General features: G+C 65.3%; 2 protein-coding genes across 3 annotated transcripts in view; one reads left to right on the forward strand and one right to left on the reverse strand.

Moving 5' to 3' along the window:
• Window positions 1-6,302, reverse strand: part of KCNT1 (potassium sodium-activated channel subfamily T member 1) — a 66,044-nt gene extending 59,742 nt beyond the window's left edge. The window contains exon 1 of one of the 2 annotated variants that reach the window (XM_035723822.1): window positions 6,181-6,302. In XM_035723822.1, the coding sequence (XP_035579715.1) occupies window positions 6,181-6,302 (122 nt within the window). The remainder of the gene's footprint in view (window positions 1-6,180) is intronic. The other variant, XM_035723825.1, reaches the window with a different exon arrangement.
• A 1,484-nt stretch (window positions 6,303-7,786) lies between these two features.
• Window positions 7,787-11,359, forward strand: SOHLH1 (spermatogenesis and oogenesis specific basic helix-loop-helix 1). The gene is made up of 6 exons (XM_035723732.1): window positions 7,787-7,827; window positions 8,109-8,249; window positions 8,708-8,855; window positions 9,455-9,552; window positions 10,612-10,798; window positions 11,288-11,359. The coding sequence occupies exons 1-6, from the start codon at window positions 7,787-7,789 to the stop codon at window positions 11,303-11,305; spliced, it is 633 nt and encodes a 210-aa protein (XP_035579625.1). The 3' UTR covers window positions 11,306-11,359.
• The last annotated feature ends 4,243 nt before the right edge of the window (window positions 11,360-15,602 follow it).

The raw sequence follows: 15,602 nt of genomic DNA on the forward strand, positions 1-15,602 counted from the left end.
GCGGATCCCGCTCGCTGCGGCCACACAGACCCGAGCCCCTGGAGCTGATGGGACCACGGGGGAGACCGCACTGCACTCGGACGCTGGCTGGAAGCCGTCTCTAGCGGGACGAGGAGGTCATGTTCCCAATGGCTCAGCAGTCCATTCCCCAAAGTGGCAGTTAGTTCCCATCAACACATGCGGTCAATTTCTCAAAATATGACAAATTGCTTCCAAAATTCAGACCGAAAAATAAACGTGCAACCAGAGCCAAGACAGGTCTTGTGGCTACCCAGACTGAGCTGCAGCCATGGGAGCCCTGGGGTTGGCATGGGAAAGGTCATGCAGCAGGGACCTGGGGATGTGCAGGGGGTGGCAGTCACGGCGGACCCCCCCTCCCCCACCGCCCTGCACTGACGGGACACGGGGACGTGCGCCTGGCCTGGCAGGGTTGGTGCTGGAACCCAGGTACTCAGGCCAGGCTGCGGCAAACATGTGGCCCCACATGGAGGAGAAGATTGGAACAGGATGCAGGGCACAGTCGTCTGGCGTGGAGAAGGCCTCTAGTACGTGAAGACCACAGCACGTCAAGGAATGGAGCAGAGGACCAAACCATGATCCCCAGGGATAGCCGCCGGCAGCAGCAATCACAGCCGGGCCACCTGCGGGACCACCCGCAGTTTGTGGAGGAAAGACACACGGGCACAGAAAGACGAAGAATAGGCACGTGGCAGGTCAAAGAACACAAAAATCGGCCAACGTATACGTGGAAAAGCTCTCCACCTCGCTGGTCGTCGGGGAGACAGAGCCGAGTGCGGTCACGTGGCCACGTGTGGTCTGAGAATGTCCAGAGCCGGGAGGGCGTGCAGTGGTCTTTCGTGCCCGTGTGCACCTCGTGGACGCGAGAGAAGCCGCTGGGAGCCATGCACCAGCTTTGATGAAACAGCAGGGCTGTCCTGCCCAGAGCCTTTGCCCTTTTGGGGACTCCCATGCTAAAGACAGGACAACTCCACTCCTGAAGAACCTCCCGAGAGGACGTCTTCTCTGGGCCCCCAGCTTGCAGGCCATGCACGGCTTGTCCCCACTGTGTGGTGACCTCAGTGTAGGCGTGGCAGCTGGTGGCCACGTCTCGCCCACAATGTCACATGAGGAGCCCACGTCCCAGGAGACTTGTTACCGGAGGCCAGGAGGCCAGGACCACCCCTGCCCCCAGCACCCCCAGGCCGGAGCCCCAGTCCCCTCGCCCTCATCCTGGGCCCACCTCTGGGCAGGCCTCTGGGGAGAAGTGCCCTGCTCCTCACACCGGGCACGTGGCATCCTGGAAAAACATTCCTTCTTCCCCCAGGGCCCTTGTAGGGGTCCCGATTGCTTACAGTGCTCAAAGGGACTGTCCCAGGGCCTGCGGTGAGTGGCAGCTCCTCTGGCTAAAGGACACGGTCTCTCTCCTACGATGTGTCCCTCCATGGCTCACACTCAATTCAGAATTCCCAAGGAGCCTGGAGAGCTACGTTTGTCAAGAGGAATTGGGGATGAAGGATGCGTGCATGCATGTATGCACGCATGTGTGAGTATGTCTGTGCACACAGCTACGAGGTGTGAGGACAGCCCCGTGCATCCCTGCTCAGCACGCAGGAGAGCCCTGAAGACACTGCAGCATCGTTGGGTGGAGGGGGGGCAGTGGAGAGCCAGGCTTGGTGCCCAGGGAAGTGGAAAGCCGCATCTCTCTGCTGACCACAACAGAAAAGCTAAGTGCTTCCTTTGCACAATAATTAAAAAGCTGGAGCTGTTTGAGCTGTTCAGCAGCAGGCCGGCAGGCATCTCTGGGGAATGTCCACCCTCTCTCCTCAGGGGTGGGGGTTCTGAGTCAATGCCGTGGATGGCTCCTCCCCACCGTCTCCCGGATGCGTCAAGTTCCAAAGTGAAAGCTCAGAACGCATCGTTGAACTGAATTGAAACTGGAGAGTCATCCAAACAGACACTTCACAGTAGCTTTCTCCATACATCGAGCACACCCAGGGGGCAGGCAGGAAGGACCTGGTAGTGGTGTGGACGCAGGGTCTCGGGCCCGGAGCCCTGTCCCCACCACTGGCCTTCCCTGAGCCGAGGTCCACCCGCGAGGATGCAGGGGGAGGCAGAAGCCACGGGGATTTGCAGTTCCCACTCTGCCCGCCCACCTGGGCTTGGACCTACCTCTCAAGAAAGCCCCCCGTTGCACACCCCTAGAAGGACCTAGCATGCCTGGTCACTCAGGGTCAGGCAGTAGGTCCGTGTCCAGATGGCAAGGCCTAGCACTCACTCCCTGGGTGCCCACGATCCTTAGTTGGTCCTGCCCGTAAGCTGCATCCCGTCCTCTGGCTGAAGATGCCCAAGTACCTGCCCCTCCAGCTGGACACACGGGATGTGGGGGGCCCTCAGGAACCTGTCAGGACAGCCAGCCTGAGGTGGCAATGCGGCATCCCCTCTGTCACGGCAGGGCATGGGGGCTCCCCCTAGAGAAGGGCTGCCCCTTCTACCCCTGCCAGGCCCCTGCTCAGCCCACAGAGCTGGCCACACTGCATGCCCCTGAAGGCTGGCATGACCTGCAAAGGTGTCCTCATCTGGAAACATCCTCAGGTGGGGATGTCACTGCCCACACGTCACACCTTACTCCTGGCAGATCCTTGGTTCTTAGAGCCTTGTGCTCTCGGCATCCAAGAGAACCCAACTCTCTGGCTGGCTCCCCTGCCCTCTGTTCCCTGAGTCCTGCCAATGCCTCCAGGGTCACGTCCCCACCAACACTGTAAGGGCCCCCACAGGAATTCTGTGCCAGGCTGTCAGCCCTGCCGGCCTAGAGCTGTGCTGTCACTGCAGACACAAGCCCCAAGCTGTGGCCAGGGTCCCCACAGGCACAGTCAGGAGAGGGGGCTGTCATCTGGCCCGGCGGTAGACAGGTTGTTTGACTTCCCCGAGCCCTGCCGCCCCCACGACCCACAGGGTCAGGGAGGACCTCTTCAGGCCCCCAGGTCCCCCAGGCCCTCAGCTGCTGGCCCCGCACCACCCAGCCCAGCGATTACAGGTGCCCCCGCAGAGACCGAACTCCACCTGCTCCCCCACCTGCTTCCGGCCCTGACCCCTGGGGAGAAACAGGAGTTCATGCTCCGTCCCTCCGTGATGGCTCCAGCGGCTCGGCAGGGACAAAGCTGACAAGAAGAGCACCCCAGGACGCCAGCCCTCGTGCCTCAGCCACGGGCGGGGGGGTGCAGCGGACACCACCACCTCACACGCTGCTCGGGTCCCGGCCACGGCCCCTCCCTGCGGCCGCCCAGCAGCCCGGTGCTGGGTCCCCTGCACTAGCAAGGACATGGTGGCTGCCCTTCCTTTCAGGAGACCAGCACCAGCTGAGGCCCCCGGCAAGGAGCCCCGGTCCAGTCACTGTCAGCGCGTCCGGCAATATCGCGGGCCAGACTGGCGCCTAGGGTGGCTGGCCTGTCCAAAGGCCTCCAGACCTCACTGCCCCACACAGAACAGCCCAGAGCGACAGCACAGAGGAAGGTCCAGACGACACAGCCGACTTCTCCAGAAGGCCTCTCAGGGACCCCAGTCCGGGGAGCTGGCTCAGCCCCGCCTCCATCCCCTGCAAACGTTTTGAACTCACCGGAATCTAGTATGAGCCTCACCTCCTAGGCAAGGCCCCTGGCTCCACAGGCGGAAAAAGATTTCGGGTGAACGTGTGGAGGAGAACACCCACACACACAAGGTCCGAAAGAGTTCCCGAGACAGCTTTAAAAATGCCTGGGTAATCAGGTGCTGCTCCTGAGCCAACACCCATTTCAGAGCTCCCCCCAGAGACTCCCGTGCGCCCCCATCGTTCCCCCGCCACTCCAGCAGCGGGCAGGGCCCTCCTCCACACTCCAGGTGCCCCCGCCCTGTCCTGTTCCGCTCTCCTACTGGAATGCGCGTGTGTGCACACATGCACACGCACACACACACACTCAGGCACGCACACACCTGCCCAGTAGCCCGCTTCACCCACAAGGCTCCAGACACACCCAGGCAGACGTTCCCAGGGCAGAAATCCCGGGGGCCTCTCTGGTAAAGGCAGGCAGTGCTCCGGACCAGCCTGCAAACCCCTGCGTCCTCCGGGAGCCCGGGGAGAAACCTCGTGAAAGAATTCACACTTAGTCACTAACCCTCCGTGGGGAGGGAAAGGCACAGCCACAGAGCCCGACCTCGGCCACCCCACAGGTCACTCAGACCCGGATGTGTGGACAAGTGGCTGGCGGACAGACCAGCACACTCAGAGACCGTGGCGCGGCGGGACGTGAGGACACAGGTCACGCCCGACCTGCCCTCTGACAGAAGCACAGCTCCCAGTGGCTACCTCCACCTCTGTCTCCTTCTTGCTCACCTGTCTTTCTGAGCTGCTCTGCAGACTCTCCTGGCAGAAGGCAGACCCGAGTCTCCTCCAATTCCCTAGACCAAGAGGCCACCCTTGTGCCGGCCACAGCTACGCGGTACCTCCGCCCTGAGAACCTTTCCCACAGCGCCTGGGCCACTTCCTGCTGCCCTGCAGGCACCACTTCCGAACATGGGCCTAGAGGGCTGGCCGAGACTTCTGGCCAGGCACGCCCCGGCAGGACGCCAGCCCTGAATCTTTGCACCCTCTGCCATCACGGCCCACAGGGTGCCACGCCAGCCCCCAGTGGGGAGCGGCAGGGCTGAGGGGAACCGGCAGTTCCAGGAAACGCCAGAGAGCTCGGACCAGAAGGCTACCACTGGCCAGCTCTGGGGCAGGACAGGCCTCCCCAGGCCTCTGTCCCTTCCATCACAACTGTCCCCTGCAGGGTAGTGACATCTGTACCTGGGGAAGGAACCGGATAAAAAGAGCAGTGTCCATTGATCTGATGGGGTGGCTGGGGCCTGGGACCCCACCTCCCAGGGATAGACCTAGGGTCCAGGCAGGGGTAGAGACACCAAGGTAAAGATTCCTGCAGCCCAGAGAGCTAAGAGCCCTCCCCAGGACCCCTGGTGCTTGACCTCACAGCCCCAGCAGAAGACAGGGGTACTCACCACCCCACCTCTGCCCAGAACCCCAGACTGTTACTGATATCATGCAGCACCTCTCAAGACAGAGCCGCACCCATGGTCCAGATGGGGCGCAAAGCCAGGCCCCTGGACTCTGGAGCCGCCCCTGCTGTGAAGCCGGGTGCAGGAACCTGCCCCGCAGAAGCTCCCCAACCTAGGCCCTCATTCCACCCGAGAAAGATCTTCCCTCTCCCAGCCGAAGCCTGCCTCCCTAACCCAGCAGCCTTGTTCGTGGTTGCTCTCACTCCAGTCTAGCCTCACCTTTGTTGGGTGGGGGTAGGGGGTGGGGGTGGTCCTTACCCAGGCTGACTTTTCCTGTGGGCTCGCCACCTAGCCTAATCTTCTCTTGGGGGCCCTCACCCAGTCTCCCTTTCCCCATCCAGCCTGACCTTCCACCCAGCATGACCTTCCCTGGGTTGGGACAAAAACCCAGCCGGTCTGTTGGGGCTCTGTCTTCCCCGGTGCGGTCCTGGCTGCACAGGATACATGGCATCCTGGGACACTGTATGGGGAAAGGTGGCCGACCATCTGCCACAGGGTCCCAAGCCACCGAGAAGCTATATATCAGTTGGCCCTCTTCTCAGACCGCTGCGCAAATAGGGACCCGAAAGAGAAATGACAAGCCAAAATATCAAAGGATTAAAAGCCAGGACTCTTGCCTTCTGTGTAACAGCGCACATGCATTCCACACCCCAGTCCGGGTCCAAGGACCGCCCTTGAACACTGCTTCCCTGTGGAGTACCCCTGCCATGCCCCACTTGGGTGCCGCGCTGCCACCCCTGCGGGTGTGCACCCCTGCTGTACCCCTCCTCCAGGTTCGGTGGAGGGGGGCTGGGAGGCCCTGCACCTGGGAGATGCCGGAGCCTCAGACCTAAAAATGGCCGGGCTAGGGCCACTTGCACGCTAGGAACGCAGGCAGACAGACGCCAGCCCTGGGCACCTGCCGGTCGTTCCGCGCGGCCGGGTCCTGTGGGGCTCTCCTGTCCCCACCGTAGGCGGGGGAGGGCGCTCGCGGGTGCGGGTGTGGAGGTGGACCTGGGATGTGGGGCTCTCGGAGAACCGGGGGTTTCTGGGGTAGGAGGGGGCGCAGGCGGGGACTGGGGTCCCTCCGCCAGCGGAGAGGCGCATCGGCCGTACCTGGGGGAGCATCGGCCGTCGTCGAACACGAAGGTCCGGTTGGTGTGGCCCGCGCCGCGCGCCCCCGGCCACGACCCCGTGGACGAGCCCCTCGGGTTGCGCGCCCCGTCGGGGAGCGGCATGCGCGGCGGCAGCGGCTCAGATCCGGAGCCGAAGGAAAAGCTTCTTCGCTTGGCTCCGAAACACAGCACTTTCTCCGAGCAGAAGAAAGCCTGCTTCAGGGTCAGGGTTCGGGCGCCAGGCCGGGCGCGCCCCCTGCCGGCCGCGCCGGGAATGGCGGAGGCGGAGGACCGGGCGGTGGACCGGGCGGGGGACCAGGCGGGGGACGGTCGGGGTCGGCGCATCCCCACCCGGGACCCGTCCCCACCGCGGCGCTCGGAACCCTCGTAACCGCGAGAAACAGGAGACAGCGCTTTAACGCTGGAAAACCCCAAGGTCGCCAGAGGGCGTCTCGCCTCTGGTGGGAGGGGCTCAGTCCTCCCAGGGAACCCCCCCCCTCCCCGCCCCGTCCCTGGAGGTCCAGCAAGACGAGCAGCTGGAGCACTGGCACCGAGCGCCCCAGAGACTTGCGGGGCTCTGGGGCTCTGAGCAGCGCTCCCCTGGGGAGTGAGCTGAGAGGGTGGCGAGAATCCAGGGGCGCAGGGCAGGCAGAGGGCCCATGCGTGGCCAGAGGCAGGGGTGGGGAGCAGGCAGGCCAGCCGGCGCGGCGTGCTGGGGAGGCACAGGGAGGGACCCGCGGCCGGGAGCTGTCAGCATGCCCCCTGGCTCCTGGGGGAGGGTGGCACTTCACTGAGATGGGGCGCCTGGGAAAGGGACGTGTTTCCGGGGACAGGCGCACGTGGACTGCAGGCTTGCGGGCCTCCAGGGGCAGGTGGGCATCCTCCAGCCGTCCCTAGGCGACCCTGCGCCCCACAGATCTCCGTCAGCCGTCCTCAGACCAGCCTTCCCACTCTCCTCTGGGACCCCCAAGCCGGGTTCCTGGCTGCGCAGTGTTCCGGAAACTCCCATCTCCTCCTCCTCCCCCCACACCTGTGGCCGGCCCCGCCCCAGGAAACACAGACTGCTCCGCGGAGGGACGAGCCCTAGCTGCCGCGTCTGGCGTCCCGACACCTGGCCCACGGGACAGCGCCCGGAAGAGCCTGGGCTCCTGCGGGCTCCTGCTTGGGAGGCTGGCTGCCCGGCCCTGTCCAGGAAATCCCCGCCCTACCCCCGTGCCCTCCTTCCCGGGGTAGTGCTTCACCTGCGTCCCCCTCCCTGGTCGGGCTCCCTGCGGGCAGGGCCCCTGCCTCTCAACTGACAGAGCCCAGCTCGGGGCAGCACCCGGGGAGGCCCCACCTGAGTGCGCGCGGGCCGGGAGGAGCACCCAGTCCGGGCCAGACTGCGGCCTCAGGGCCTGCCCGCCCAGGCCACCCCTTCACGGCAACTTCCGCTGGGAGAAGCTCTGAGGCCCGGGGTGCGTGGGGGCGGGGCGGAGCACGTGCCCGGGCAGGGCAGGGGGCACGTGGGGCAGGGGCGCACGTGAGTGGGCGGAGCCGGCCACACGCATGCGTGGGGCAGGCGCCTAGGGGGGTCCCGGGCGTGCGGTTGCCTCCTCGCGGCTGCGCTCATGGCGTCCCGGGGGCCTGAGGGTGCCTTTGGGGGGTGCAGGTGAGGACCTGGGGGGGCGCTGGAGGGGGTCAGGTGGAAGGCCTCTGCTCAGGGGTGCCGGGGGTGGGGGACTGAGCTGCAGGTGCCCACCCGGCAGGACCCCCTGGGGCAGAGCACCGGCCGCAGACCCTGTGGGGGGAGGAAGGGCCGAGGGGGACCCTGGCCAGCATCACCCCCCACCCCTGCCCCGGCGGCCCCCCAAGGACGTCCCTGAGGGCCCCTGGGTCCTGCGGCGTTTTCCGGGGTTCACGGAGCTCCGCACTCTCGCCTGTCCTGGGCAGCGGCTCTTCCCCATCCAGCGGCCAGGGCGCCCGCCCAGTCGGGGCGCCCCCGGAGCCTTCCGGCTCCCGCTCCGGCTCCGGCTCCGGCTCCGGCTCCGGCTCCGGCCTCCCGCGGAACGTGCTCAGCGAGAGGGAGCGCAGGTGGGTGGAGGATGGTCCCGGGCTTGCAGTGGTGTTGTAGCGGGGGCGGCCGAGGACATCAGATTCGGGGCTGTGACGCGGGTGTGGGCAGCTGGAACAGGGATGTGGGGGCCATGCAGTCAGGGGGCAGTTAGCACGCGGTAGGCTGAGCAAGAAAACCCAAGGGAGGGGCTTCCCAGGGCCCACCTCTGCAGCCCCCTGTCTGACCGCAGTCCTGGGCTGCTCAAGGGTGTGCTTCTGGGGTCTGGGTGGGGGGGCGGGAATCCAGGGCCCGGCTGGCCATGGCTGGTGCAAGCGTCTGGGTGGCTTGTGGCCGGCGACCCTGAAGGGCTCACAGTGTTGGGAGAGCTGACCAGTGGGGAGCCTGGGGCGGCTCCGATGGGCGTTCCGGCAGCTGAGGCCCTTCCCCTGGCCAGGGCCAGGTGGGCTGACGGACACTGTTGCTTGTCTGGAAGCAGGAAGCGGATCTCCGTGAGCTGCGAGCGCCTTCGGGCCCTGCTGCCCCGGTTTGATGGCCGGCGGGAGGACATGGCCTCGGTCCTGGAGATGGCGGTGCAGTTCCTGCGGCTTGCCGGCACCCTGGTGCCCAGCCAGGAGCCCCACGCTGTGAGTGGTGTTCAGGCCGCCGGGTCGCGCTGTGCGGAGGGGCCGCTGTGGGGCATCTCCCACCCCCCCAGAGGGGGGGCAGCTCTGACCTCCCTTGCCCCCTGCGGGGCAGCCAGGGTGGTGTGATTTTGGCTGGCATTCTCTGTTTCTGCCGGTTCCAGCTGTCCGTGGGCGGCCTGTACCGGTGTGGCGGGAGCCCCCGGGAACCATCTCGGTTCTGCCATCTTCAGTCCCTCACACCCCCTCCATCCCCTGCTCTGCTTTTCGGGCTGGGGTCTGCGCTCAGGCTGAGCCTCTTGGACCCCCGCAGGGCAGCCCGTGATAACTCACAGCCTGGTTTCCTGTGTGTGTTGCTTGACTGTTCTCGTTTAGGTTGCTTGTTTCCATTTTAGGTTCTTGGTCTTTCCAAGGAGACGTGGCGCGAGTGGCAGAGGGATGTTACGCAGCAGGCCATGTCGCGTTCGAGCGCAGCAGGGCCCCCAGACTGCAGCACGGGAGCCTGTGGGCTGACTGTGTTAGTGTCCCCTGGGTGGCTGGGGAGCCCGCGGGGGCAGCAGACACGGACCGTTCAGGCTCCCCCTCTGTCTTTGTGTCACTAGGCCACGGGCTCCTTCCAGCTGTGTGACCGCGGGCGCAGGCGAGGGCGAGGCCCCGTTGGGGGTGGCCGAGGTGCCGGAGGGGCCGCCAGCCCTCCCTGGTAAGCAGGGGCGGGTCCCAGCGCAGATGGGGTTGGTGTTCTTGCCAGAGAGGGGACAGGGGCGTGCTGCAGGATGGTTTCTGACCCCAGGGCATGGGGGTGGGGGGTCTGTTCCTCTGTAAGGGTTGGGCACCTGTTGTGGTTCTCTCCTCGTGATGCACCCCCGTGTCAGGGTGAACCTCGGGGACCCCGTGCTGCCCTTAGCTGTGGTAAACACAGGTTAACGGGCGCCACCAGGGGCAGGGGTGCAGCTGAGGTGCCCTGGGCTTCTCAGCTGCAGGTGGGGGGCCGCTCTTGGCCTGTCCTGGTTTCCTGTTCTCTGCCAGGGAGCAGGGTCCAGGCTTCTGCTCCCCAAGGACAGGCCCCCAGTCCTCCTTCACCTTGGGCCTCTGGGGGCCCCCGGGTCCTGTCCTCGTGCCTGCTGCTGGCCACTGTTGTGCCCGGCTCTTGAGCGGCCGCCACGCAGCCTGGGCTTCTCGGTGCCCTCCTGATCCTTCTGTAATCGAGTGAGTCACAGGCTCTGCACGGGGAGGGCCTTTGTTCTGTGCCAGCCAAGCCCCCAGGGCATTGCTGATGACTGCTTCTGCCTCATGCGGGACCCTGCACCCCAGCTGTCTGTCACTCCTTGGGCACGAATGGCTGTGAGGGCCTTTAGGCCCCATGCACGTGACTGCCCCGGGAGCCAAGGATGCCTTCTGATTGCCCGGACGTGCCCACGGAGCAGGGGAGGGGACTTGCTGTCACCAGGCCTGGCGGTGGAGCTGGGGCCTCCAGGGAACTTTGGGAGCCACGGGCAGGGAGTTAGATCTGAGGGAGGAGGCTGGGGTAGGGACTGTGGGTGGATGGGGTGGGGTTCCAGATCTGAGCCCCAAGGGCTGATCTGAGGCCAAGCAGGTGTTTTTTCTGAGAAGCTTCCGTGGCCCTGGGTGTCCATCTCCGGGTCATCTGTCTGCCTCCTGTTTCTGAGGTTTTTTTGTCCCTGTGCCGGGGACAGCAGGCAGGGGCCGAGGGCTGCTGCCCATGTGGGGAAGGCCGATCTGCACCTCACTTCTGCCGTAGGGCCCTGCAGCCTGCTGTCCCAGCCCTCAGGCCCAAGTCCCTCCAAGGCGCTGAGGCTGCCCCCACCCTGGCCTCCCCGTTTGTGGCAGCCACCCTCCCCCCTGGTGAGCGAAGAGGCTCAGAGCTGCCTGGGCCAGGCTGGGCCCCCAGTGGAGGGGGCCGACCCTGTCGTGACACTGGACACCAGGTGGGTGCCCTGCTGGGCGTTTACAGCAGTCCCACACACCTCCTTCCAGTTCTGCCCACGCTCTGCCCGCCCCCACCCCTGGGAAGTCTGTCTTCCTCGCTCCCTGTGCCTGGGCCACAGCTGCCAGCCCGGGCCCGTTTGAGCCAGACGCCGCCATGTGGCTTTCTGATGCGTTTCCGAAAACGTTGTTATGTTCCTAGCCGGTCTGTGTTTTGGCTGATAGTAAACGAGTTTGTGTTTTGTGAGCATGCACCAGCTGGGGCGTGGGAAGGGATCGTGGCAGAGGCAGGGGGTGGGGGGGAGCCAGCAGAGGCAGGGGGATGGGCCAGTCCGTCCTCAGTGGGCAGGCTCAGGGTCTGGCAGGGAGGGAGGGGCACCCCGTTCATCCTGACCCTGAAGCCACTTTTGAGGTTCTGCACCTTCCTCTTGAGGTTCGAGGAGTGGCTTCACCTGGGATCACTCAGGGTGAAGTCTTCTGGTCCCATTCAGGCCCGTGTTGGGATGTGACGTGGAAGACGGGACGTCCTACTTGCTGAACGCTGGTCCCGACTGGTGGCTGGGTGAGTGGGGGTGTGCGGCCTGGGCCACTACTGGCCGTGATGAGGGCCAGGCCTTGGGGCCTCAGCCAATCTGGGTAAGGGGCTGGGCAGCTGGCTGGGATTAACGGGGAGATGTGAGTGGGCTTACACCAAGGTCCTGCTGTCTGTTTCTGAGCCTCTACTTTCTCCCCGCTGGTGGTCTTCAGGGTCATTGGGGTGGGGAACGCAAGGGAACGTGTGTGTACATGGAGCGTCTGTGAGCGTGGTGTGTGGAGCTGGTTGTGTCTTCTCTGCCATTCGGGGTCTGTGCTTCTCTAAATGTTCCTGCAAGGGCATCTGGACGGGAGATGAGCATAACGTCTGTGAGACGAGTGTGGTGGGAAACGGCTTTGTGTTGTCCTCTGATAGGTCCTCCTGGGTCTCAAGCAGGGCCAGCGGGAGTGGGCTCGCCCACCTGTCGCGGCACTCAGGAGCCAAGGGCTTCCAAGACAGGCGGGACGGAGGCAGGCCTGTTCTGCACCTTGACCCCACTGTGCCCGGCCCAGGTACCCAGGCTCATGTGTCCCATCTGCTTCCAGGGTCTCTGGAGGGCAGAGGTGCCAGTGCCCCTTCTCGGAGCACAGCCAGGAGCAGCCTGCTGGACAGGGCAGAGCCAGGCTTCCTGACAGACCCCGAGCCTGGCTCCCAGGAGCTCCCGGATGGCCCTCTGGAGCCATGGGGCTTGGATGCGGGCTGCCCCAGCCTGGCCCTGCGGGAGGAGGTGGACAGTATCTTCCCCGACTTCTTCCCCTGCTAGGCGGCGGGGAGGGCCCGTGTCTCACATGTCCATGTGGGGCGCCGGGCAGCTGCTTTTGGGTTTGGGCGGCCCCTGTGCCCTGCTGCGGCGAGGCTGGGGGGCCGCAGTGGGTGGAGGCCGAGGATTAAAGGCAGGGTGGCGTTCCTGCAGAAAGCGGGACTTCCGGAGCGTCTGTGTAATCAGTGCCATTCACTGGGCAGATGCCACCGCTTCCGCTCAGAGCGCGGGCACCTGCCTCGCGTTTTGTTTCTGCGACGTTCTTGGCCTTGCGGACTCCCTAAATAGCCCTGCAGCCTGGGGCGGGCTCCGGGGGCTGAGAGTTCTGTGTTCCCGGCCTGCTTCCAGGAGAGGCAGGCGTTGGACCCCACCTCTCACACCCTGAGGCTGGTCTGGGCTGTGCGGCTCTCACGGCCCAAGGGTTTGTCGGGGGAGGCCATGGTGCTCTCAGCTGCAGCCAGGGCCCCGAGGGAAGGACTGGTCTCTGCCTTCGAGGTGGGGACCTCTGCACTCCCCTCTCGGGGGCTGTGGGCTGGCCTGGGGCAGAGGCCACTTGGTGTCAGCATCTGGACCCTTCTCCTGGCGGGCACAGCTCCAGTCCCAGCTGCTCCTGACCGCTGGGATCTAGGGAAGGCCTGGGTTACTGGGAGGAGCATCCCAAGCCCCCGTGGTTGAGTGTGGCTGACCCTGCCCTGCATCTCACCACCTTGCAGCCACAGCAAAGGCGGGTGTCCATCTGTGACCCAGGCTGGGTGGGGCTTCACTGCTCTGTTCCTGCTCATCCCTTTCTGGAGACGCTGGGCTCCGGACACCCCCGTGATCCTCCAGGCCAGCAAATGCTCCAGGAGCTGGGGCGTTTTTTCTTCCCAGGAGAGTAGGTTCTCCTGACTGTGAGTCCTGAGCCCCCCGCCGCCCAGGTTGCCTGCCCCGCACCTGCACGCATTTCCATTCCTGCAGCGAGAAAGTTCCATTCATTCTGTGAAGCACTGCAAACAAAGGTGAGGAGCAGCTGGTGTGGGGTCGAAGCGCTGGTAGGGTGAGCCCTCGGTGGGGCTGGAGGGGAGCCAGGCAGCGGCTGTGGGGAGGGAACCTTGGGGAACCCAGGTGCTCACGGGGGCGGTTATTGCCCCTAGACCCCAGTCCTCAGGACGTCCGTGCTCCTCATGTGCGTGTGTTTGTGGGCATCGGTACTGATGTGTGCACACGCGTGATTGTGTGTGGTTCTCGAGTACAGGCCTGTGCCTCCCCTTGGCAGGGTGGGACGCTGCAGGGGCCCTGCCGTCAGCCCAGCACCCTGAACCCAGCTGTGGGTGACCCCAAGGCAAGCGCTTGGGCCCTGCCCCTGTGAGTTTCTGGCTCCCTGAGCCCAGAGTGGGGGACCTGGGGTAGAATCCCTGAGCCCCACTTGGGAGCAGGTCTGTCTCTGCTGGGGGTCGCTCCAGGGCTCCGTGGAACCTGCAGCTGTTTCTGGTTAAGCTGACCTAGAACAATCTGGTTCTGAGCCCCTGGCTGTCCACCTGTGCTCCCTGCCCCCACGCTGATCTCCGGTCAGCACCCAGTGAGGGAGATCAGGAGCCCCAGCTGAGGTCCTGGAGAACAGAGATGAAACCCTGCCCCAGCCCCAGGCTCTCCCTCGGCAAGGGGGGGCACGAGGCCCTGTCTCAGGCGGCAGGCTTGCTTCATCTTGAGCCCATGGAGGGGGCACCTGGAGGCCCGGTGTGGGCTTGGGGGTAAGAGCAGTGGGTGACCAACAGTGCCTGCTCCTCCCGCCCCCCCCCCCAGTGGGAGGAGGGTGCCCTGGAACCGGCATTCACCTCTGCCATGGCCACGTGGTCCCATGGCCCCGGCTCTGCAGGCCGTAGGAGTAGGGGCACAGAGCCCCATCCCTGAGCTGGCTGGGGCTTGGCCTCCCTTCTACGGACAGTGACATGCAGGGGAGGGGCAGGCAGGGCTCGATGGCGGAGCCCCCAGGTGAGCGGGAGGGGAGAGGGGCTGCCGCTGGGCCTGCTGGGGGCTTGGCTGGAGCTGGAAGGAGCTGCAGGGTCCAGGGAACAGCCTGCTTCCCATCTATCCTGCTCTCCAGCCGTTTGTGACCCAAATTTAGCACTTCGAGGTGGCACTCATACCTGCGTGTGCTCGAGGGTGGGTTTGGAAAGCCGTTGGCTGGAGACTTTGGGCTTGTTCTGGGGATTTGGGGGCTGGCTGGGGGGCTTCAGCACAACCTCCCCTCCAGCTCTCAAGGTGACCAGCTTCCCTCCCCACCGCCCCCACCACGAGGTTTGCCTGGAAGTAGAACACACAGAAGGGACACGGTCCCGCAGGACCCCGGACGCCCTCAGGCCACACCCACACCCCACACACCCACGCTTCCCTTGGTTTGGGACGTCTTGGAGGGGCTGTGTCCGCGGCTTGGTGACAGCCGGCCATTGGGCTGAGCGCTGACCGCTCAGCATCCTCGGCCCGCCCCTCCCCTGCCCGCTTTCTTCTCCACCCCCCTGCCTTCCCACCGCTCCTCTTGCTCCGTGGGCCTCGCGGCCAGTGTGGTCACCATGCACTGGGGTCTGGGTCGAGGCGTTCAGTTCTGCTCAGTGAGCTCGTCCGGTTCTCTGGCCACATGGGTCCTGCTGGAGGACTGGTTGCTCCGCTGCTGGGGAGGGGGTGCTGTCCCGGAGCCCCTCCTTTCCCCCCCAGGCTCTGATCTCTTGGCAGGACAGGCATATCCCCCGGCTCCCATCCCAGGTGGCCAATGAATGAGCGAGAGGAAATTCTCCAGAGACCCTCGCTTGACTGGCCAGGCCTCACTGTCCCCCACACTCCCCACTACAGACCTAAGGGAGCCAGCAGCCTGCTCGGCGCAGCTCCAGCCCCACCCTTGTTCACTGGCCACCGGGACACTTTTTCATCCCCCTGTGGGCCCTGCTGTCCCCCAGCCTATCACCTGATCATGGTGGGGTGCTCATGGCTGAAAGGGGGCCTCCAGGCCTGCTCACAGCCAGGTCCCGTGCCCTTTGCTCAGAGGATGTTAGGTCCCTCTACCCTTCCTGGCCACCCCCCGCCCCCGCCGTGTGCTGGCAGGGCGTTCGAGTTGTGGGGGCCAGATGGGCTGGGCCCGTCCTGGAGGGTAGCAGGTGGTGGGGCTGGGGGCTCCGGGGTGAGAGCAGCTTGGCTGGCATGAGGAGGAGCGAGGAGACAGGTGCTCGCAGACCGTGACCCAGACGGGCGTCACAGGGTGGGCGGGGGTCAGCGCTGCCCCAGGATGAGGGTTGGGAGAAGGGATGCGGAGGTGGGACGCGGGAACAGCCAGGGGTCCAGGGAGCCAAGGAGAAGGAACTTGTTGCCCCTGGACGGGTGGAAGCAGGAGAGGATGGAGTTGTTGACCTGCTGGGGACCCGAGGCCTGGGGCCACTGAGGTGGGCAGCCACCGCACGGCTGGGGCTGAGGAGGTGGCCCCCCTGTTGGGTTTTGCTGGAAG

Source organism: Zalophus californianus, chromosome 13 (assembly GCF_009762305.2).
Source record: "Zalophus californianus isolate mZalCal1 chromosome 13, mZalCal1.pri.v2, whole genome shotgun sequence".
In the NCBI taxonomy this organism is placed as follows: Eukaryota; Metazoa; Chordata; class Mammalia; order Carnivora; family Otariidae; genus Zalophus; species Zalophus californianus.

Bases quoted from the DNA above. Each gene is read 5' to 3' on its own strand.
- SOHLH1 (XM_035723732.1), top strand. From the start codon at position 7,787: ATGGCGTCCCGGGGGCCTGAGGGTGCCTTTGGGGGGTGCAG. The intron at 8,250-8,707 runs GTGGGTGGAGGA...GTCTGGAAGCAG, and splicing joins CTCAGCGAGAGGGAGCGCAG to GAAGCGGATCTCCGTGAGCT. The intron at 8,856-9,454 runs GTGAGTGGTGTT...TTGTGTCACTAG, and splicing joins CCAGCCAGGAGCCCCACGCT to GCCACGGGCTCCTTCCAGCT.